Below are 22,470 nucleotides of genomic sequence, written 5' to 3' on the forward strand. Positions count from 1 at the left end.
AGTCCTCCTGCTTGAGACCCTTCCCCTCAAGCCCCAGCGTGCTGTGATTACAAGTGTGAGCCATCATACCTAGCTGAAGATCACTACTTTAAGAGTCAAAAAAGGTGGTGATCACTCAGGCCCCCAGTTTAGTATTGGACCCCACCCACTTCAAGAGCCTGTTTAAAGACTCTCCTCGGGGTTGGGGATTTAGCTCAGTGGTAGAGCTCTAAAAAGACTCTTCTCTTCACTTTGTCACTAATATGAAGCGATGGACAATCGTTTTGATACATCACTAATGGGAAGGCAACATCTTTACGTTTTCTACTTTTCACTTTATTAAACAGTTATTTGTATATAAAGTGTATGGTTAAAACTTATTTTGAGGGACTGGAGAGATAGATGGCTCAGTGGTTAAGAGCACTGGCTGTTCTCCCAGAGGACCTGGGTTCAATTCCCAGTCCCACATGGCAGCTCACAAACTGTAACTCCAAGATCTGATACCTTCACACAGACATACATGCAGGCAAAATACCAGTGCACATAAAATAAAAGTAAATAAATTATAATTTAAAAAAAAAAAACTTATTTTGAGCCAGGCAGTGGTGGTGTACTCCTTTAATCCCAGCACTCGGGAGGCAAAGCCAGGCGGATCTCTGAGTTCGAGGCCAGTCTGGTCTATAGAGCGAGATCCAGGACAGGGACCAAAGCTACAGAGACCCTGTCTCAAAAAAAAAAAAAAAAAAAAATCAAACAAACAAAAAAAAGCAACCTGGGGTTACAGAGATGGTTCAGTGGTTAAGGGCATGTACTGCTCTTCCAAGAGACTTGAGTTTGGTTCCCAGCACCTGTACACAATTACTTTAACTTCAGCTCCAGGCAATTTAACGCCCTCTTGTGGCCTCCCAGGGCACTGCACTCATGTGCTCAAACACACTAAACACATATATAATTAAAAATAAATAGAAGGGACCTTTAATCCCAGCACTCGAGAGGCAGAGACAGATCTCTGTGCATTCGAGACTAGCCTGATCTACATAACATATTCTAGGCCAGCCAGGGCTACTTGCTCTTAAAAAATAAACACAAAAATGAAATTGAGAGAGAAAGAGAAAGAGAGAGAGAAAATCAATCATAGTGTCCCATGCTAGAGCAAACTGCGGCTCTTAACCATTGCCCGGCCCTTGTGCCTGTGAAGTGGGTCACACAGTGGAAAAAGCAAAAAAACTGAATCCATCATGAATCTGTGATCAAATATTTCCCCGCCATTAGTTGCTTCAACAGTGGGCATTGAAGACAGCACCTCAAAGCTCCACAATTGCTCTGACTGCATGCAACCCAGCCTCTGACTGCAACCCAACCAGGAGAAGAAGTGGTAATGGCATAAGACCGATCGTTTCCGCTCACACAAGGATACCTTTCAGGCACAGGCAACCAGACTTAGTCTGAAGCTGCCAGATGGAGAAAATGGGTCAGCACACGTAAAGTTCGTGGCATGGTTAGGTGTCAGCATGTCAGACGCAGGTCTGGCATAACTTTATATGCCAAAATATGTCATGTCAGCTACAGCGTACAGCTCATGCATTGGGGCTACTAGTATTGCGCAAATGTCATTGTCAGAGACTCTTGTTCCCAAACAGGTCAGACTATGTTTTCACAAGGTTTGAGTGTGAGTAGCACTGCAGGGGATAGGCCTAGAGACAAGGAAGACTAGAGTGCTGCATGATAGCCCAACCAAGCAGCAGTGGGAGTCTGGGTTCTTGGGCCAGATAAAGGGGACAGGCTCCTGTACTGGATTACCCAGTGTAGACAGGCAATGGGACTTTCAGTGGTGGAGCTGGATCACATTAGGATCCCACACAGGACCCTTCCTGGCTACCCATGTCAGAAGATATAGCCATGCACTTCCAAGGTCACTCACTCAGTACACAAGTAGACTTCTACATTCAGTTTCTGAACTGGCCTTATAGCAAATTAAAGGGACCCACCCCCTACCTGTCCTACAGTAGTTAACACCAGTGGCCCCTGGAGACTGCTATATATGGGCTATATGTGGCCCTATCTAAAACACAACAAAAGTCAATACAACAAATGACCAGGTGTTTGAACCAGTGCCCAGCATATGTAAATACCACCCATAATACAGAGGCTATCGGTACAATCTTTGCTTAGATTGTTGGCACCCCCATAAACCCACTTATTAACTTGCTGTGCGCTCGCTGTTGAACCAGGCCTCCACTGCACGGATGTTGGTACAATACACAGCAACCAAGATAAGAGGCTTCAGCAGCTTCCACACAACCTATCACCAAGCCGGTCTCCCTTTATCGCACCTCCTGCTCACATTATATGGTCCAGTATCACTCTCTAATTGTCTCATCTGCGTCAGCTTTGTCTCCCTGAGGACAATTTTCACTCTTCAAAGGCAGGACTCGGGGGCTTGGCACACCACTGCCTCACAGATGACTGAACCTTGGAGAGGACTTTGTAGATCAAACTGAACTAGAGCCTCCCCAAAGAAGAATGAAGACATTGTGCTAGGCATGTGGGAGGTACATGGAGACTAAAGCATGCCATTGGTGGTATGCTTCAGGGCTGGGCCTGGGCTCCGAGTTGGCTGAGTGGAAATCCCAGCGCCACCACCTGCTTGCTATGGGACTATTCTCTGTAAATCAACTTTCCTGTTCTGTAAAGTACCTACCATCAAGACCCTGAGAGTGCCTTATCACAGGACTATCTGTTTTCTGGTACACAGTCCAGTTTCTGTCTCAATGACTTCAGGATGGATGTGGCTGTACCTAGTACAAGGATGCTCTGAGGGACTTGAGTTTTATTTGTATCCAACAACTAGGGGGTTATGTGACTTCTGGCAACTCATCATGTTGTGAGACTTGTACTTAAGTATGATCATTTACGTAAGGTGTTGGACAGTATTCCTTCAGGCAAAGATACATTTTCACCATGGTGGCATTACAAACAGCACCGCAACCTCATTTCAAAAGCTTCTGAGTTGAGCACTTGCTGCACACACAGACCCAGGCACTCACATGCTCACACTCACACACCGGGTAACTTTGGCATGTTCATGTTTGACTCGTGGCTCAGCCTATCATCAGTGGTGTGAACTTAGGCAAATGATTTGACTATCCACACCTCACATTCTAAAAAGGAGGATAAAAATCTCGTGTAGGGTCTGGCGAGATGGTTCCAAAGGTAGAAAGAAAGGTACTTGTTGCCAAGGCTGACAACCTAAGTCCCATCCCCAGGACCCAGATGGTGGAAGGGAGGACCAACTTCAGCAAGTTGTTCTCCGTATTCACTCAAGTGCCCACAGACACACGCAATAAATAAACAGAAAAACAGATAAATGAAAACAAACGTAACCCTGTAGAATTTTTGTTTAAGTAGATAATTGGTGCTGGAGAGGTGGCTCAGCAATTAATCGCGAGCACTTACTGCTGTTAAGAGGATGCAGGTCCAATTCCCAGTGCCCACATGCTCGCTCAGTCTGTAACTCCAGCTCCAGGGGGCCCAATGCCCTCTTCTGATCTCCAAGAGCACCTAGCATGCACATGGCATACAGGTATGCAAGCAAAACGCTCATACACACAAAAATAAATAAATCTTTAGAAAAATTAATTAACACATGTAGATGCTCAGGATTAGTCCCTAGCTCATAACATGGACTTCAACATTTTAGGTGCTTTCTTAGTGAAATCCAGGCTGTCCTTCATTTATCAGAATGATAAATTTATTTTATCAATACATTTATCAGAATGTCACATGGAAACATTTCCAGTCAGAATGTGACAGAGGAATGGTAAACATACTAATCTAGAGGGCACAGCAGAAGAACTCCCAACCTCCCCCGTTCCTACTTCTAGGGGCTCTTTGAAGGCCTGGAAAACACACACATTCAAACAATGACCCTGAACAAGAACACGTGCTCGGTGCTGGGGCCAGGCTGGGTCACAGGTTTCAAATAAACTTCTTTTAGGAATTGTACAAAATCCTGTTAAACCAGATCCTCAAAAGGTGTTCCTCAAGGACACATAGTGATCCAAAGTCAGGTCCCAACACAGACCAGCCTTCCACAGCCTGAACCCTGCATATCCTGTGGAACTCAAAGCGGACTGGCCACTGGCTGGCTTCTTAGAGTTGTCTCCTACGCCTCAGGTTCTTGGGCTCTCTCCCCTGGTTCCTAGATAAAGAGCTCACACTAGCACCCCCAGCCTTCATGGACCTCAAAAGTGCTGGTCTAGAACACAGATGGTTCCCGTGACAAATAAACAAGCTCTGCCACCTCTGCCTCAGGGATGCTACCACCAAAAGCACTGTGGAGGTTCAACCTCCTGGCTTTCGCTTTGAATCTTCTCTCCCTTGTCCATCACAACACCCCCCCTCCCCGCAACCACCCCACCCCCAGGGCCATGACTATGTCTCCCAGACACCCCAACCTGTGCTGATGAACTAACATGGGCACGTAGATTCTGTTCACACCCCTCAGAAACTTCCATCATCTCCACCATATCCACAGAAGGAAAACTATGTTTCAGACCCACGTGCAAGGCCTTCTGGGATCCAGCCCTCACCCATCTGTTGTATGGCTATTTCCTTTAAAATTGGAAGGCTCTCTCCTGGAGGGAGGTTGGTAAGACTCGAAGCCCCAAATACAAAAGGCCCCTCCCCTAAGGCTATACAGACAGTAGCAAATGCTGTGGGAAGGAGACCTCAGAGCTGCCTCTAAGTTGGGCAGGGAGCTGTAGGGATACAGCTTTCCTAAGGGGTCACCATGCTGGGTAGGCTTTACTGGTGTGCGGCTGTCTCTGAGTCACCCATGCTCCTGTAAGTGACCCCAATAAGCTCGTTTGGGCACCGGGCTGGATTTTGGTGAGACGATTTGTTTGGTCTGTGCCGGTGCCTATCTGGGTGGATGGATGTTTGCTCGCTTCTCCCCAGAAAGTCAAATAACAGTCTCTTTCCAAAGTCAATCTCCACCAGTATAATAAAAACCTCTCACTTAGTGGCATCCTAAGAGAGCTTATCCAAACAGGAGAGTAAACAAAGCTCAACAGCTTATTTCCGTCCTAGGGCCTGGAGAGGTGCCTCAGCCGTTAAGGGCACTGGCTGCTCTTCCGGGACCTGGATTCTAGCCCCAGCACCCACATGGCAGCACCCCACCATCTGTAAATCCAGTTCCAGGGGCACCGATGCCCTCTTCTGGCCTCTGTGTGGGCAGACACACATGGAGTATACAGATATCCATGCAGGCAAAGCACTCATACACATAAAAATAAAACAAATATTTTTAAGAAATAATACTGGGATATATAAAATGGCTCTTCCCATTTTTCCCCCCAGTTTACTTGAACTCATAGGACTCTTTGATGGAGCTCATAAAACAATCTAAACACTGTGAGTGGCACTAGGTACATCCAGGCTGGCCAAAGAGCGGTTTCTACGGCCTACCGCTGTGCCCATCAACTTATGGTTGTCATGTGTAACCACCGTCCCTGTGCTCTATGTGGGACTGGGGAAAACCAAACTGAGCCAAGAAGCCTTGCTCAGCACATGCGCAGAAGGCAAGTGGCTGTCAGCAGCACCCTGGGAGGGCTGACAAAGAGTTCTGACCCTGGCTGTCCAAGCAGTCAGGCGGCCATCCCCTCCCACAGCCTTCCCTCCCAGTGTTAGCATCGATGGGCCTGCGTTGACTTCTCAGGGTGAAAGCAAGGGCCTTTGACTGAGACCGGTTCTCTGTGTCCCTGAACAAAGCCAACAGGAAGTGGACTCTCAGTGCGGGGATCCGTGGCGCAGTCACGCACACGCAGACACGAACACCCACGGTACCTGTCCCATCCGGAGTTGACCTCACGAAGGTGGGCAGCATCTTCACAGCCGCAGTAGGGTGCGTGGTGGCTCCTAGTCCTTTCTCCATCTCCTTCCGGAACCGCCGAGAAATCTCCAGAAGGGTCTCATCTGAGAGACGCATGTGGTACAGATATTGGTCAACCTGAGGGGAGACAATAGGTATCAATGGGTTAAATGAACTACAGTATAGACGCATGTCATGAACTATTACTCAGCCTTTCAAAAGAAAAAAAAAAAACTTAGTCAGGCTTGTAACGCAAGCATTCAGGAGCCTGAGGCTAGAGAGGAGGATCGCAGTTCCAAGGCAATCTGAGCAACACAGTGAAAACCTGTGTTTTTTCCTTCTTGAGCTGGCGGTTGAGTTCCAGCTAAAGACCTGTGGTGCAGCACTTCCTAGAATGTAAAAGTGTAACAGGAATTGCTAAATGGTCTTATAATAAAAAAAAAAAAAAAACCCGGAGCCAGAATATGGGGTAAATGCTGAAGGATCAGAGAGACAAAGGAACACAGCCACCACCTCTTACCTCACCAACTCCTCAGCCTGAAAAAGCTTCTAGCTGAAAGGGACGCTTCTGCTGAAAAGCCTTTAGTTCCTGTCTCCTCGCACCTTGTATACCTTTCTCCACCCAGCCATCACTTCCTGGGATTAAAGATAGGTGTGCTTCCCAGTACTGGGATTAAAGGTGTGTGTGCCACCACTGCCTGGCTGTTTTCTCTCCTAGACTGAGTCAATCTCATGTAGTCCAAGGTGGCTTTGAACTCACAGAGATCCAGATGAATCTCTGCCTACTGAGTGCTAGGATTAAAGGTGTGTGCCAACTGTCTGGTTGTGGTTTGTTCTGTTCTCTGGTCTTCAGGTAAATTTTATTAGGGTACACAATATATCACCACATAAAGACTCTTCTAGCTGAGCCCCAACACTGCAAGAAACAAGGCAACCCAACAAAACCTACCGGGCCTGGTGCATTCCCAAATTCTAACACTTCAGAGGCAGAGGTACTAGGATCAGTTCAAAATCATCCTGATACACAAAGTCAACATGAGACTCATAAAAACAAACCGAAAAAAATAAAACAGAACAAAAATAAAACAGCTTAATTTCTAGAGGATAGAGAACCAGGGGAAGACATCTGGGAAAGAAAAGAGTTATTTTCAAGTAAATTAAATTAAAACAATAGCATCCTGTAGCAGAGGCTAGCAGCCTCCCTGCCCAAACTGATCTCACACATGGCCAGTCCTCTCCATCCGATCACCCCTCACCCCAGGGCTAGCAGCCATCACCTCCTCCCTGGTTTTACACAATCCCCAGTTCCATTTTTAACTCGCCCATCAGTTTCCCAAACCCCACCTAGATTCTGCTGTTTCTATGTTTAATATGTTTAATATCCGTTAGGGGTTTCCCACTGTGGTGGTTGTTGAGACAAGAATGGCCCCCATAGGGTCATAGGTTGGAATGCTTAGTCACCAGGAGTGGCACCCTTTCAAAGGATCAGAAGGATTATGAAGCATAGCATGGTTGGGGTGGGTGAGGTCTTGTTGGAGGAAATCTGTCACTGAGGGTAAGCTGAGGCTTCAAGAGTCCACACCAGGTCCAGTGTCTCTCCTCTGTCTCACCCTCTGTTCCGTACCCCTCTCATCAGAATGTAGCTCTCAGCTACTGCTCCAACACCATGCCTATCTGATTGCCACCATAATGATAATGGACTAAGCCTCTGAAATTATTGTAAACAAGCCCCCAGTTAAATGCTTCCTTTTGTAAGAGTTTCCTTGGTCATGCTGTCTCTTCACGGCAACAGAACCATGACTAAGACAGCCATCAAACGTCCTAAGCCCCACATAAGCTAGCCTCTGCCCACTTCCTAATCATAGAGCATGTCTCTGTTCTTCGTACATTCTGTGGAGGAAGTCCAAGCTGTCCTCCACTGCATTGAGGACCCTGAGATTACATGTGCATCCCACCATCTCTTGCCAGCCCTGAAGACCTCTCTCCAGAGCTTGCACTGGCCCTCCTGAAGATAACATTCAGGCCTCCGAGCGATCCTAAGGACTTGAGCTTTTTCTTGCCCCATACCTAACCCATAATTTGGAAATAATTCTCCTGGTCTTCCAAATGAGTTACACCCTGATAAACCCAACCTAACTTACTGAACACCATAACTAGGAGGCGGTATGCTGGAGCACACTAGCGATTTACTCTTGTGATGAGGGGTTGCCTAGAGGCTAACTTCCCAGAAGGGAGAGAATATCAAGAGTGCATAACCCAAGGACTCGGCCACACAGGGCAGTCGGTCCTTCTCTGGGCATTGTCACCAATGTGAAACGCGGCAGAATTAGAGTCCCTACTTCACTATTTCCAGAGAGAGGAGAGACTCAGACATCTTCCAGACACTCCCTCTTCATTTGCCAAGGAGGTAGAGGAAATTCCACATGGCAGACAGAGCAGATCCTGCACTGCCTCGTGATGGGTCCCCCTGCTGCTTCCTAAATGTGAAGTTATGTCTACAAGAGAGCAAATTCCACAGCAATCTCTTGGCTTATCTTCAAAATGCCTGAGTTTTTTATTTTGTGTGACTGTGACTGTGTATGTGTGGTGTGTGTGTATGTGTGTGTACAGTACATGTGGTATGTGTGTGGTGTGTGTGTGGTATGTGGTGTGTGTGTGTGTGTGTGTGTGTGTGTGTGTGTGTGTGTGTGTGTAGGGCACCATGCATTTGGGGATAGAACTCAGATCCTCCTGCTTGCCAAGTAAGTACTTTACCAACTGAGCTATCCCCAGCCCCATCTTCGAGGTTCTAATTGCTAATTGTTCTCATTCTTAGCTCCAAGAACAGAGTTAAAAGGCTGCCCTTTATTCCAGGCCTGTTACCCTTTGCTCAGGAGATTATAATCACCTTTCAGTAGCAGATAAAAATGATAACGGCTATGTGGCCATAGCAGTGGGTAAACATTTCCAGGCTTGCTTACTAACCTAAGGCCCCACCTGACCTGATCACCATTGTCTTTGAAAGAACTTCTACAGGTCTATGTTACAGATCCGAATGCCACAGCTTCCTAAACATGCCACTGGTGCCCATTCATTCCTTGGTGGCTGCTACGCACCGAATGAATGGCAACCAAGGGTAACGGGAGTGGGAAACAGGTGCAGCCACCAGAAGAGAATGCAGTTTCCAGAATCCTTCCATTTGTCCCCTAGAGGGTCAGGAACACATGCCTGGAGTCATGGAAGAGCCCCAGGGTGGGGGGTGGGAGTGGGGGGGTCTAGATCTTACTTTAACACACAACCGTGGGACATTGACCAGCCAGAACAAGCCCTCTCAGAAAGGGGAACCCTAGGGTGACCAACACAAACATCTACGTTTGATCACTGCATTTCCCGAGTCCTCCGACTTCAGGCTGGGTGCTTTCCATCCTGGGGCTACTTCCCTCAGCTCGAGTTTAGGAGCCCTGTCTTCAATCACAGCTAAATCATCTCTGATAAATTCTGTGTGGTCTCCAGACGGCCACTTGTGATAAAAGTTCCCCAACTTGGCTGCAATCCAGGATCATGAGGCACTTGCAGAAGCTTTTTCAGGATTTGTGAAGCTATTGTTTTAGGTTGAGTGTTTATTTTGTCCTATTGGTTTTGTGTCTGTTCTGATTTTGTTTTGGGGATAGAGAGAGAACAAGTTGGGTAGGTAGAGAGTTGGGGAGAATCTGGGAGTTGTTGAGGAAGGCAAAAAGACATGACCAAAATGTATCATCTGAAAAAATTAATAATAATAATAATATAATTATAATAATAATAATAAGTCCTAAGTGCAGGCCTGTGATCCCAGCACTTGGGAGGTGTAGGCAGGAGGAACAAGAGTTCCAGGTCATCCTTGGCAACACTGAAAGTTAGAGGCTGGCCTAGGCTCTAAGTATCCATTCCAGGCTGACCAAATGGACGCTTCTAGGGTTGAGGCATCTGATAGCCTCACCCTCTATGGAGCAGGTTTCCACAGTGTCAATAACGCGATCACAGTTGGCCAGGTTCTTGCAGTCAGTGAGGCTTTAGGCCAGTCATTTTCACTTGGGAGGGTAAAACAGGAAGATCGCAGCAAGCTGGAAGCTAGCCCCAGCTACAGAGAAAGTTCTAGGCCAGCCTGCACTATAGAGTGAGAATTTGCCTTAAAAAAGAGCAGGCAATGGGGGGGAAGGGGGGAAAAGATAACTCAGCTAGCGACGTTGCCTTGCAAAACACGAGGACCTGAATTCCACCCCAAGAACCCATATTTTAAAAAGCCAGGGGGCTAGAGAGATAGTTAAGAGTATCTTCCAGAGGACCGGGATTCAATTTCCAGCACACACACGGTAATTCACAACTGCCTGCAACTCCAGTCCCAGAGGATCGAGTGCCCTCTTCTGGGCTCCCATGCACCAGACATGCACAAGGTGCGCGCAGACATTCACAAGGAGAGCAGACATTCACAGACAGAATCCAGCCCAGCCTAATTGGCAAGTCCCAAACCAGTGAGAGGCTGACTGTCTCAAAGAAAAACATTTAAAAATGGATTGCTGTGAAAAAGCAACACCCAAGACCATCCTATGACCTCCACACACATGCGTACATAAGTACATACATACATACATACATACATACATACATACATACATACATGTGCAGAGATGCACAAGAAAGAGAAAAGCAGAAGCTGGGACATTGCGCCAGGGGTGAAATCATCCAGTGTTGATTGATCCAGGCTTCTGGGACGTGGAGAGACAAAGCCCACACTTTCTGGGAAGAGATTTAAGTAGCTGGGACCAGCAAAGCGGAACCATTCAGGCCCATTTTCACTGAACCGAGGGCCTCGGCACAAGGAAAATCAGTATGTGGATCCTAGCTGCATCACACACACGGGTTGGCAACGCTGGAGAAGTGTGACAGCATCTTCACTATAAAATGGGATGAAGAGTCCCCCAGTCAAGACAGAATTGAGGTACCAAGCATAAAGCTCTCCCGCTTTCCCCCTTCTTCCTTCCCCTTCCTCTTCTAGAATTCTCTCTACCAACGGGCACCCACAGAGGGCCAAGGACAATCCTCAACCCCAGTTAACCACACTCAAGGTTTAACAAAGCGGGACTCACTTCCCAGACAGTCCTCTTCTCTTTCTGTGTTGGTAGTTCCTGACCTGTGGGAGTGTGTTTTGGGGAAGGGAGGGGGTCCTTCCCTTTCCGTCTCTCTCTCTGAATGGGAGGCAGAAAACAAGTCCCAGGCAGGCAGAGCTGGCTGGGCTCGGGGAAGAGGCTGCCAGGCTACCCAAGGCAAGGGCGTGTGAGATAGCACTTCTAGCCGATAGCCTCAGCGATGCTGAAGATTAGAACTTCCTCATTGGGCAATCTGGGTCAGTTTCATTTCTCCCACAGCGCCAGTCTGAAGTGACTCTTCCTCCAGAGTCGGAGGTGGAGACAGGGCAAGCGCTAAAGAAAAGCAAACCCTGCCAGGCCGTGGTGGCCCACACCTTTGATCCAAGCAATGGGGAGGCAAAGAGTCTCTTGAGTTCGAGGCCAGCCTGGTCTACAGAGCAAGTTCCAGGATGGCCAGGGATACACAGAGAAACCTGTCTAAAAAAAAAAAAAAAAAAAGAAAGAAAGAAAGAAAATAGAAAAAAGGAAAAGAGAGAGAGGAAGAAGGAAGGGAGAGAGCCAGAGACAGAGAGAAAGGAAGGAAGGAAGGAAGGAAGGAAGGAAGGAAGGAAGGAAGGAAGGAAGGAAGGAAGGAAGGAAAAGCAAATCTTGAGACAAGAAACACCAAAAGCCCTGGAGCCTTTTTTTCCCCCTTCAAGACAAAGTTTCTCTGGAGCTCACTCTGTAGACCAGACTGGCCTTGAACTCACAGAGATCCCCCTACCTCTGCCTCCTGAGTGCTAGGATTAAAGATGTGCACCGCCACGCCTGTCCTAAAACTATTTTTATTTTATTTTATTTAAATTTTATTTTGGCTTTGCAAGACAGGGTTTCACTGCACAGCTTGGGAGCCTGTCCTGGAACTTGCTCTGTAGACAAGGGTGGGCTAGAATTCACAGATCTACCTGCCTCTGCCTCCCGAGTGCTGGGATTAAAGGCGTGTGCCACCACCACCCCACTCACTGGAACATTTTAAAGCAGCCGTGTTGTTGGCTGGTCCTCCCTTGGCCAGACAGTCCCGTACAGGATTTGGTGTCAGGACATTTGGGTGCCAGATTCCCCATTCTTCCTGCTCAGGCCAATGAGATGAAAATCCTGATTCCAGAAGAGCCCTGTCCTTTTGCCTTGATTGTCGGGAAGGACAAAGACCTGCGCTCACAGCTCCTGTTAATGCCTTGTCAAGAAATCCTGCTACCAAAGTTGACCTAAATCATCATCAAATCGTTTCAGGAAGCGGATGGAACATTTAATACATGGACAACCAAAGATCAGTCATTTCTGTAAGAAACACCCTCCTGGGAGAAACATGATGGAAATGTGACTGCATCAGTTTCAACATGGGAGCCAGAGACACAGCGGCTGACCTCCTGGCTCCAGTCTCTGGATGTTTCTATTAATGTTTAGAAGGTTCTCTCCAGTGTTCCTTTAGGAACACTAACCAATCCGACTATTAGTTTTGAGTTCAGGGCCTGCCTGTTTGACGAGAAAATGAGTTCAATGTCAGTCTGGGCAACCTAGCAAAAGCCTCTTCCAAAACCAAATGACTGAGCTTCAACTTCTTTTTTTTTTTAATTTAATTAATTATTAATTTATTTTTTTGAAGGTAGTTCTCCAACTTTGACACTCAGCAGCTTAGTTCTCATCCACATTGACTGCAGATTTTAGAACAGGTACGGAAGTTACCAATGTGTAGATCTTGTTTGGTGAGTCCTCATTCTCATTACATTTTCTGGACAAACGTACACGGATCCTGTATGGAACATTCCTTCTTCCTTTGGCCCAGACGGCTTTATTAAGCTTGGTATCAATGTGCACACCTGGAGTCCCCATCCCCTTCATGGCAAATTTCCAGATTTCTTTGAGTGCCCTAGGGGCGGGCACGCTTCTTGAAGCCCACTCCATGGATGCGCTTGTGAATGTTGATGGTGTATTCGGGTCACCACCTTGTTGATGGCAGAAGGGTCCTTCTTCTTCTCGCCACCCTTCTTTGTGGGGAGCCATTCTGCAGGGCCCAAGTTGTACAGGATGGACGCGAGGGATTGTGGGAAGGAAAGCCACGTTGCAAGTTTTTTGTTTTTTGGTTTTTGTTTTTTTGTTTTTTTGAGACAGGGTTTCTCTGTGTAGCTTTCCGCCTTTCCTGGAACTCACTTGGTAGCCCAGGCTGGCCTCGAACTCACAGAGATCCACCTGGCTCTGCCTCCAGAGTGCTGGGATTAAAGGCGTGCGCCACCACTGCCCGGCGAGCTTCAACTTTCTTAACACTTAGGTTCTTGTCCTGAAGAAACAACTATGTCAAACTGTCTCAGGCCTCCACTCAGCCTGGCCTCCCAGAGGACAGCTAGAAAGGGCCTTGCCTTCTGCAGGTGACTTGGTCTTTCTTGTTTGAAATCAACCACAAAGGAACGTGGGGCAATATCACACAGCATGAGAACATGCCACTGGCCACCCACCATCTACAGGGACACAGATGTGCCTCACGAGATGATCGGTAGTGGAAAGAAGCAGGCACAGTGGGAACAACCCACCCAGGGAGTCCCTTCACACGAATCCAAAAGCAGGTCTATGTGGATACAAGTCATGACAGTTCCAGGTTCAGGGATGCATGCCTGTAATGCCCTCAGTAATAGGTGGAGGCATGAGGATCAGGAGAGTTCAAAGCCATCCCTGGCTTAGGCAAGCCTGGGCTACAGTGAGAAGCTTGCCTTAAAAAGATTTTTTTAAAGTCAAGACAATGATAGCCCTTCAGGGTGAGAGATGGGGAACTGATGCCAGAAGATGAGGGTGTCTCTGGTGATACAGGATGAGTGGCGGTGTTATCTTGTAGGTATTTAGTTTCTTATGTGCATCCTAGTTCAATTTAGAAAGTTAGGAAGCCTGGACCCGATGGCACAGGCCCGTAATCCCAGTCACTCACGAGGCCCTGGGTTTGATCCCCAGTAGTACAAAAATCATTTAAAATACACCAGGCCTGTAAGATGGCTTAGTAGGTAAAGGAGCTTGCTGCCAAGACTAATGACCAGGGTATGATCCCAGGAACTTATATGGCACAAGTTGTCCTCTGACTTTCACACATCCACCACAGCACACAAACACACACACATACACAACAGATAAACATAACTAAAATTTAAAACATGTACTTGCTATATACATTATTATGATCAGCGATATTATTTTATATGGCCTGCATCTGTAATCCCAGCACTCGGAAGGCTTAGGGAGCATTCAAGTACCAGGCTAGCCTGGGCTACATAGAAAGACCCTATATAAGGAAGCAGGAGAAAGAAAAGGCAGACATCAAGAACTTGTCCTTAGCCTACCTACTCTGCACAGTCAAAGCACCCAGGAGATCAGAGAGATCAAGAGGGCAGCTGAGAGGACACCCTACTTTAAACCTAGCCACACACTGCCTTCCAATGACCATATGCTGACACAGGCTTGCAGCACAATTTCAAAAGAATTTCATATATATATATATATATATATATATATATATATGCATTATTATATATAATATATATTATAATATATATTTGCATTATTCCTTTGCCAATGTTTTACCACCAGCCTTTGACAAGGAAACCAAGGCTTGGAGAAGCCTCCCCAGACCACAAGCCTAATCCCTGGCAAGGGCCCATAACATCAGGTGGTCGGTTCACTGGGCACCCCAACCTGGGGCACAGGTGTGTCCAGCCTGGGAAAGCTGGCAAACAAATGCTATCCGTGCCCTCATTAATTATAATGCTCTCAGACTCCTCCCGGCAAGGCCAAGGCTGAGCAGAGAGCAGCAAATTTACGCTGCGAAGCTGTCAAGGGAAGACCAGGTGTCTCCTAAAGGAGGAAGGGAAGATGAGCCAGGGAAGAAGACGCAGGGAATAAGCTGCGACCCTCTGCTTTCTGGACCCAGTTGATGGAAAATAACAGATCTGCTGAGTGCTTTCTTCATATGGGAGAGGAGGCTCTTTGCTGGGCCGGCCCTGCCATCTTGGGGAGACTCCAGCTGATGCAAGGCATGGTCATAAGCCCGAGGCAGTGTGGTGAATGTGGAAGAGTAAGAAGCATGTAGGCCACTCCTCCAAGATCCTGCTGCACTGTGGTGAATCACGGGCCTTCCTGTTCGGCCAGTTCTCACTCTCAGCCACATGGAATGAGACACCCCAGGAGGCAGCCCTTGCCAGCGGCCAGGAGATGGGCATTGGGGATACCCAGTCTGGGCCTTCCAGCTCCCAGTTTAGTTATTCCATCCCGGAGGGAGGCGGTAGTACAAGTAACAGGTCCCAGGTATATGTGACACTAGTTTGGTCCATTTGCCCATGAACTGACTGAGCACCAGATTGAGTGTGCCAGGGCTGGGCACAGAAGACACCAGGGTAAAGGGTAAAGGAGACAGCACTCTGCCAGCAAGAGGCTCAGTCCACAGCAAGAGGCAGATATGCCAAGAAATACTTACAAACCGAAGGTGAGGGCAGACAACAGCAGTTTCCCTTGCTATTATAAAATACAGGATTATAACCACTTTCTGTTCCTAGTTTGCATTGCTTATGTTTTTGAGATGATAGCCCAGGCAACCCCAGTGCCCTGGTCACCCAAGTGCCAGGACTGTTACACAGAGAAATCCTGTCTCAAAACAAAACAAACAAAATTTTAAATTAGTGTATATTCAATCGTTGTAAAAAATGATGGGCTAGAGGGAAATCTTAAGAGGCCTCAACCCTAGAACTACAGAAACTAAGGAATGCTTCAAGTGGGAGATACCATCTTCCCTGAGGAAGAGCACACCAAATGGTTATCCAGTACCAAGTGGTCAGCCCTGAACACACACACTCACACACACACACACACACACACACACACACACACACACACACACTTATATACACATGCATATACAAATATATGAAACAATGGGAAAGCCATGAATTTGAAAGAAAGTAAGGGGAGATACAAAAGGGGTTGGAGGGAGAAAATTGAAGGGGGAAATGATTTACTATTATAATCTAAAATATATATATATAAAAGAAATGATAGAGACATCTCCATATAGAAACATCATGTCTTTTGTTTATATTCAACCCCCATCCCCTTTCTTGCCCATCCCTCTTCTTGCTGGTCCCCTTCCTGTTCATAAATATTTACAAACTTTATTTATACTTTTGCTGTTGTTTTATTTTGGTTTGGTTTGGTTTTTCAAGACAGTTTCTCTGTGTATCCTTGGCTGTCCTGTGTATCCCTGTGTATCCCTGGCTGTCTGTAGACCAGGCTGGCCTTGAACTCAGAGATCCACCTGCCTCTGCCTAGTGCTGAGATTAAAGGTGTGCACGCCACCACCCAGCTTCACTTTTTTTTCTTTTAATCTTGATTCTGCTTATGAGAGAATGTGACATTTATCTTTCTGAGTCTGGTGTATTTCAAGTCACATGATCTCCAGTTCCATTCATTTTCCTGCACAGACATATTTCATTTCTTTTAGTAGCAGAATAAGATTTCATGTGTATATACCACATTTTCTTTAGCCATCCATCTGTTGATAGACATCGAGGATGACAATAAATTGGCTCTTATGCGTAGTTGTTGCAATAAACATGAATGTGCAGACATCTCAGTTGCAGGCTGACTAGACATCTGTCCCTCCCATTCTCACTCGACCCAGAAGACCACAAGCACCAACTAAGTCTTTGGCATATTTGTGATGCCATCAGTACTCAAGATGAGTTGGTACTTGGCTATGGTTACCAACACGGGGCTATGACAACAGGAATACAGAGAGCTAGCTACTCCAGACTGGCAGGTGCTCGTGCCTGACCCTGCTTTTCAGGCCACTACTCTCACTATGGGATGCTGACACCATTTCCTCCATGCTCATCTGCCTGTCCTGCCTATTATGCTCCATTCCCTAGGTCCCTTAGCCCTCTCTAGGCAGCCCCAGGCCAGGGGACCACAATCTGCCTTGCAGCCTCCCGACCCACAGTAGCATCTACTCATTCTTTCTCCAGCCACTGTCCACCTGCTGAATCAAATCTCTCTGGGTCTGTCTCTATGCTCCATAGTACAGAACTCCCACCCAACCCAAGACCACGCCCATCACAGGCAAGACACCCTAACATGCCCATATGCCCAAGGCCACCTCGGCTGACACCTGTGGAAGTGGCAAGACTATTCACAGTGCCTACTTTTACTTGCAAAGGTGGCCCAGTTAGGGCAATAAGTTATAAAGTCCCACAGACAGCCCACAAAGTAAATCAGACTTTGTTCTAAAGGAACCCACACCCAAGGATGACATTTAAGGAAACCAGATAGTGATCCGGAAACTAACTCCAGATTCGGGGCTCCTGGGAGAGCTTGGACCAGTCTTCTAGGACACCACAGCTGGTTTCTTTACCGTAAAAGGGCTTGGATGACATCATTCCTAAGGTCCCTTTCCAACTGACACCTGACTCATAACCCAATAAAACAGTCTACCATCTCCAGTTGTCCCAGGCTGCTCTGTGCTGAGGGTTAAGTGCATGGGCTCTGAAATGAGGCTACCTGCCTGGGTTTGAATTCTGCCTTGCCCTTGGGCAAAGCACTGACCTGGTATCCTTACCTGAATGACCTAACAGTACCTCCTCTGCCACACAGCTAGAGGGTGGTCTGAGATACCAGCTCCTACTAAGTACAAGAGATGTTTACCTTTAAGATCTTTATAGGAAAGCCAGCACAGATGGCTCACACATACAACATCCCAGGTATCCGGAGGAAGGATGGGACAGGAGGATTGCTGCAAGTTTGATGCCAGCATGAATTACATGCTGCGTTTCAGGCCAGCCTGGGCTACGGTGTGAGACTTTGTCTCAATTTCAGGGGAAAGGAACAGGTGAGTCAAGCAGGCTTCATGAAAAGCACTAAGACAGGAAAAACGTGAATAAGTAGGAAGAGCTCAACTGGGGGAATTAGGCAGCCTCAAATGCCCTCGCTGAACCCCAAATGTTTTATCTGTCTTCATACCTTCCTTTATCAGGCATTAGAGAAGCCAAGAGGAAGAGTCCAGTACAAGGGCTTTTAACAATGCGGACTGCCCCCATATCTCCAGGGACAGCAATACTGGACACCCAGGCAAGGACTATGAGGGAAGGTTGTTGGATGAATTGGTACCCTTACTCCTAGGACTTCTGGGATAGGTTCTGAGGAAAAGCTTCACAAAATCCCTCTAGAGAAGGAATGTCCAGAGATCTACAGACAGAAGCACTAAACATTTATGATCACCCATAAAATGAGATTCTCTACTCTTCCGGCCAAGACTCCCAAGTCCTAATTAAAGAAGACAAAACTTATTCAAGATATCCAAAGGGTAGAGCAAGGTGGGTCACATCCATCACTCTAATGTCTGAAAACTCGTTGTCATGAGTTTGGGACTAACCTGGGCTATTATATAGTGAGTTTCAGCCCAGCCCGGACTGCAGCATGAGATCCTGATGTCCTTCCTCCCCACCACATCACAAAGAAAGCAGGGGACAGGATATGGTTCAGTGACCGGGAACTTGCCCAGGAGCCTGAGTTTAATCCTCCTCAAAAGTAATAAAAGACTGTAAGGGGGAATCAGGGTTCCCTACAGAGACTATTACACTCTGAAGAACTTGGGACTCCCCAGGGTCAGTAAGAGGGAAAACATGCAACAGCAGCCCAGGGTCTGAATGTGGAGGGAAAATGCCCTGCTGTGGCTCAAGAAGATCTCATCTAGTGAACCAAAAGAATGGGGGCGTGGCTGTCACCTTTGGTCCCTAAGGGTCGAAGCTCCCTGAATCCAGGGCAGCCACACCTCCCATGGCCAGGTGCTGTGACCTCAATACAAGTCACCTCCAAGGTTTTCCCCAGTGGGAAGCCAGAGTCTGGAGCAGATGATAGGATGCCTGAGCCAGTTCCCAGAAGTGCAGGCTCACCACCTGCCCTGAGCACCCTCTGCCCTTCCGCTCCTGGGGAAAGAAGTTACTGGAAGTCAATTACTGCAAGGCGGACACAGGGTTCCCCCAAAGAGAAGATTCTTCAACCTGGGGTGTGCCAACAGACACCCAAGACCTCTGAGTAGGGTGCCACTTCCGCCAGGGAACCAGAAAGAATGCAAGTTAGAAACTGTTTCCTAACTGGCCCAAACTACCAATGCTTGTTTCATGGATAACTGGGATTCAGTCCCACAAGCTGACTCCATCTTGTAACCAAGAACAGCTGCCTCTGTCCTGTGCAGAAGTCACCAGGCTTTTTCTCCAGCTCAAATAAATGTCTACCTGGTGTGGAAGGCTGACAGGAAACTCCCACAGGGCCAGCAGGAGATTCTTGAGGAGGAGGGCACGAATCTTCCCCCAGTGCCTTCCTAGAAGGAGGGCACAGCCCACAGCTTTCTAGTTGGTCCTGCCCTGTGAGCCTGCCCTTCAGTGAGGGGCGGGGGCTTCTGCTGAAGGCCGTGGTCTCGCAACTTCCCATGTGACAAGCTGTTGAAAGCTGGGGTCTAGCAGGGCATGCACGGCGCCTCATGCCAGCAATCTCAGCACTTGGGAGGCTGAGGCAGGAAGGTCACTAAGATTTCTAGGTCAGCTTGGGCTACAGAGACTGTGAAAGGAGGGAGGGAGGGGAGGGAGGGAGGGAGGAAGCTGGGTATGGTGGTGCACACCTTTAACTCTAGAGCCCAGGAGGCAGAGATAGGTGAATTTTTATGAGTTCCAGACCAGCCTGGTCTACATAGCAGTTTTAGGCAAGATAAATATACAGTAAGACCTTGTCTCAATAATAAAAAAAAGGGGAGGGGGTGTGGCTCAGTCTGCAGAGTGCTTTCCTATGAAGCCCTGAGTTTGATTCCAACACCACATGAAAGAAAGACAGTGGCACATGGGTAGAGGCAGGAGGATCAGAATTAAGGTCATCCTCTGTGTAAAGAGTTGGAGGCCAGCTTGAGTATGTCTCAAAAAGGAAAAAGTAAATAAAATTAAGTGATAGAATGGGATAGCCCCTCATCCAGACAATTTTCTAGCCCCAAATGTCTGAGGCACCACAGCTGGGAAGTAGCTAACACAGCACCACCTCCAACCCAACCACAGCTGGGAAGTAGCTAACACAGTACCACCTCCAACCCAGCCACGCAAGCCCTGCTGTGACCTGTACTGCGGGGACCCACACAGCCAATCAAATCTCGGTTGACTTGCCATGCCCCATTCCCGATGCTTTGAAATGGCAGTGACCGACTACAGAGTGTCCAAAAACAAACCAAACTAATTGACTTCAAAACTCCAGGATAAAGGGACAGACCCTCTTATCAGGAGGTGGTCTTCAGAAGCTCTGGGTGCTTGGCTTCGGTATTTCGTTTGGGGTATTAGATCTTACTCTAGCGACCACCTTTTTAGACTCTGTGGTCTGTGTTGCTCTCTCTGCTTCTTCTTGGAAAACAGCTGAATGGGTTGTCAACTCCTCAAGAAGCCAGGAAAGTTCAGCTCTGAACATCATTACGTGTTATCTGTTCATTCCTTCCCTTGGGAGGTAGGGGCAGGGAGCTCAGGAATGAGGTGATCCTCCCTTACATGGCTAACCTGGGCTACATAAGACCCTTGCTTCCGTGGGGGATGGAGGTAATCTTGCGACTTCCTCAGGTCCAGAGCTGAAGTCCACCTTTCCTCCGAGGGTTCACCCCTCTCTCTGATTCTTCCACCAGTTCGCTCCCCTTCATTCTCATTCACTCTAAGCACTCCATCCAGGACCGGAAACTGTGGTGACCAACTGGAACAGCCAGGATTCTCCCTGCCTGAGGAAGGATCCCAACTGAAACCCATCAGCCTTGCTGGAGGGCGTAACTAAACCAATGCCACCAACGCTCAGTGCAGCGATGTAGACGGAGTGGGGGGAAGACAGAAAGCATAAAAGAGGAGGCATGCAGATGGAGAGGTACACAGAGAAAAGCCAGACTTCATGATCAGGGCCCTGAACAGCGAGCACAAGGGTGGAAAGACCTGGTGAGTGCCGGCCTGACAGAGGACTGCTGGCTTACATCTTTGGGAAATGAAAAGTTGCAAGGAAAATGAAACTGGGATGTGGGGTAGTGGATAGAGTTATAGAAGGTTCCTGAAATATGCCAGTCTAGGGCCTAGACTAGAATTTGGGAAACTTACGGTGTCTGGAAGGGACCCACAGACCAAATGCCAGGGTTGTAGCTGACAGCAGACCGTAAAAAGGAATCCAGGGCTCCTAGGGAAGATCCTGTAGGCACCCAGGCCATTGCTCAAACCAAGCCGGGAGGCTGCTACATGTCTGCCCCACTGGTTGTATGTAAGTGCTCCCAGCACCACAAGTGAACATACATGTTCCCAGAGCTGGCAGGTGTGTGGTCAAAAACAAGATGTCCTTACCAAAAAAGAGCAAAAACCATCCTGATGGTCTTCCAAAAGAAACCTCAAGTGATCCTGAACGTAATCTTGACCTCAGTTCCTTGCCCACACCATAAGGAACACTCAAACTAACCATGCCTATCTCTGGAAGTTATTTCAATATTCATGAGCTAACCTGTGCCAGGAGCTTGGAACAGAGCGCTGTTCACAGCGGATGTTCTGCGTTGAATTCCAGGTTCAATTAGCAACAATGAGCGGAGACACTGCACCTTGTCACTAGGACACTAAGAGAGGCTAGCTGTAGCCGCTGAGTCCCTTCACCTCACAAACCCTGAGACTAGAAGGAGATCATCTCAGAGGGGTTCCAGAAAAGTCTAATCAAAAAAGCCAGGCATGGTGGCCCACACCTTTAATCCAGAGGCAGAGGTAGGTGAAACTCTGTAAGAGGCTAATCTGGTCTACAGGTGAGTGCCATGCCTGCCCGAAGGAAGTTTGTTCAAGGCCCCAGAGTAGTGGTGGTACAGCCTTTATTTATTTATTTTTTGTTTTGTTTTTTGAGACAGGGTTTCTCTGTGTAGCTTTGTGCCTTTCCTGGATCTCGCTCTGTAGACCAGGCTGGCCTCGAACTCACAAAGATCCACCTGCCTCTGCCTCCCGAGTGCTGGGATTAAAGGTGTGTGCCACCACCACCTGGCAGTACACGCCTTTAATCCCAACATTTGGAAGGCAGAGGCAGACAGATCTCTGTGAGTTCAAAGTCAGTTGGGCTACACATTATAGTCAGGACTCTGTAGAGACCCTGTCTCAAGCCCAAAAAACTAAAAATCTAAATCAAGCACTTCTCAAAGACTCCAAAATTAAACAAACTGGAGTTTCATCGTTCCTCATTCTTCCTCAGCTCAGAGACACTCCCAAGATACTTCGTGTCTCTTCCCAAATTGCAGGGGGATCAAACAGCTTTGCACACCTAAGCCAGATCAGAGTCTAAACTGGGAGGCTAAATCCCATGGACACCTGGTATAAGTTACAGACCTGATTTGATTCTGCCTCTATTGATAACTTAGAGAAAATACATTCAAGTGTCCTGGGGTTAAGTGCATAAAGAAAAGCCCAAAGGAACAAAATGTTCATACTG

The 22,470-nt window shown here is 47.6% G+C and overlaps 1 protein-coding gene across 1 annotated transcript in view; it reads right to left on the reverse strand.

Annotated features, from left to right (window-relative positions):
* The window catches only part of Hk2 (hexokinase 2), a 53,782-nt gene that overhangs the window by 29,044 nt on the left and 2,268 nt on the right, over nucleotides 1-22,470 (reverse strand). Inside the window, exon 2 of the mRNA XM_052721217.1 lies at nucleotides 5,827-5,989. Within this exon, the coding sequence (XP_052577177.1) occupies nucleotides 5,827-5,989 (163 nt within the window). The remainder of the gene's footprint in view (nucleotides 1-5,826; nucleotides 5,990-22,470) is intronic.

Source organism: Peromyscus californicus, unplaced genomic scaffold (assembly GCF_007827085.1).
Source record: "Peromyscus californicus insignis strain IS unplaced genomic scaffold, ASM782708v3 Scaffold_6__1_contigs__length_162567912, whole genome shotgun sequence".
Lineage (NCBI taxonomy): Eukaryota > Metazoa > Chordata > Mammalia > Rodentia > Cricetidae > Peromyscus > Peromyscus californicus.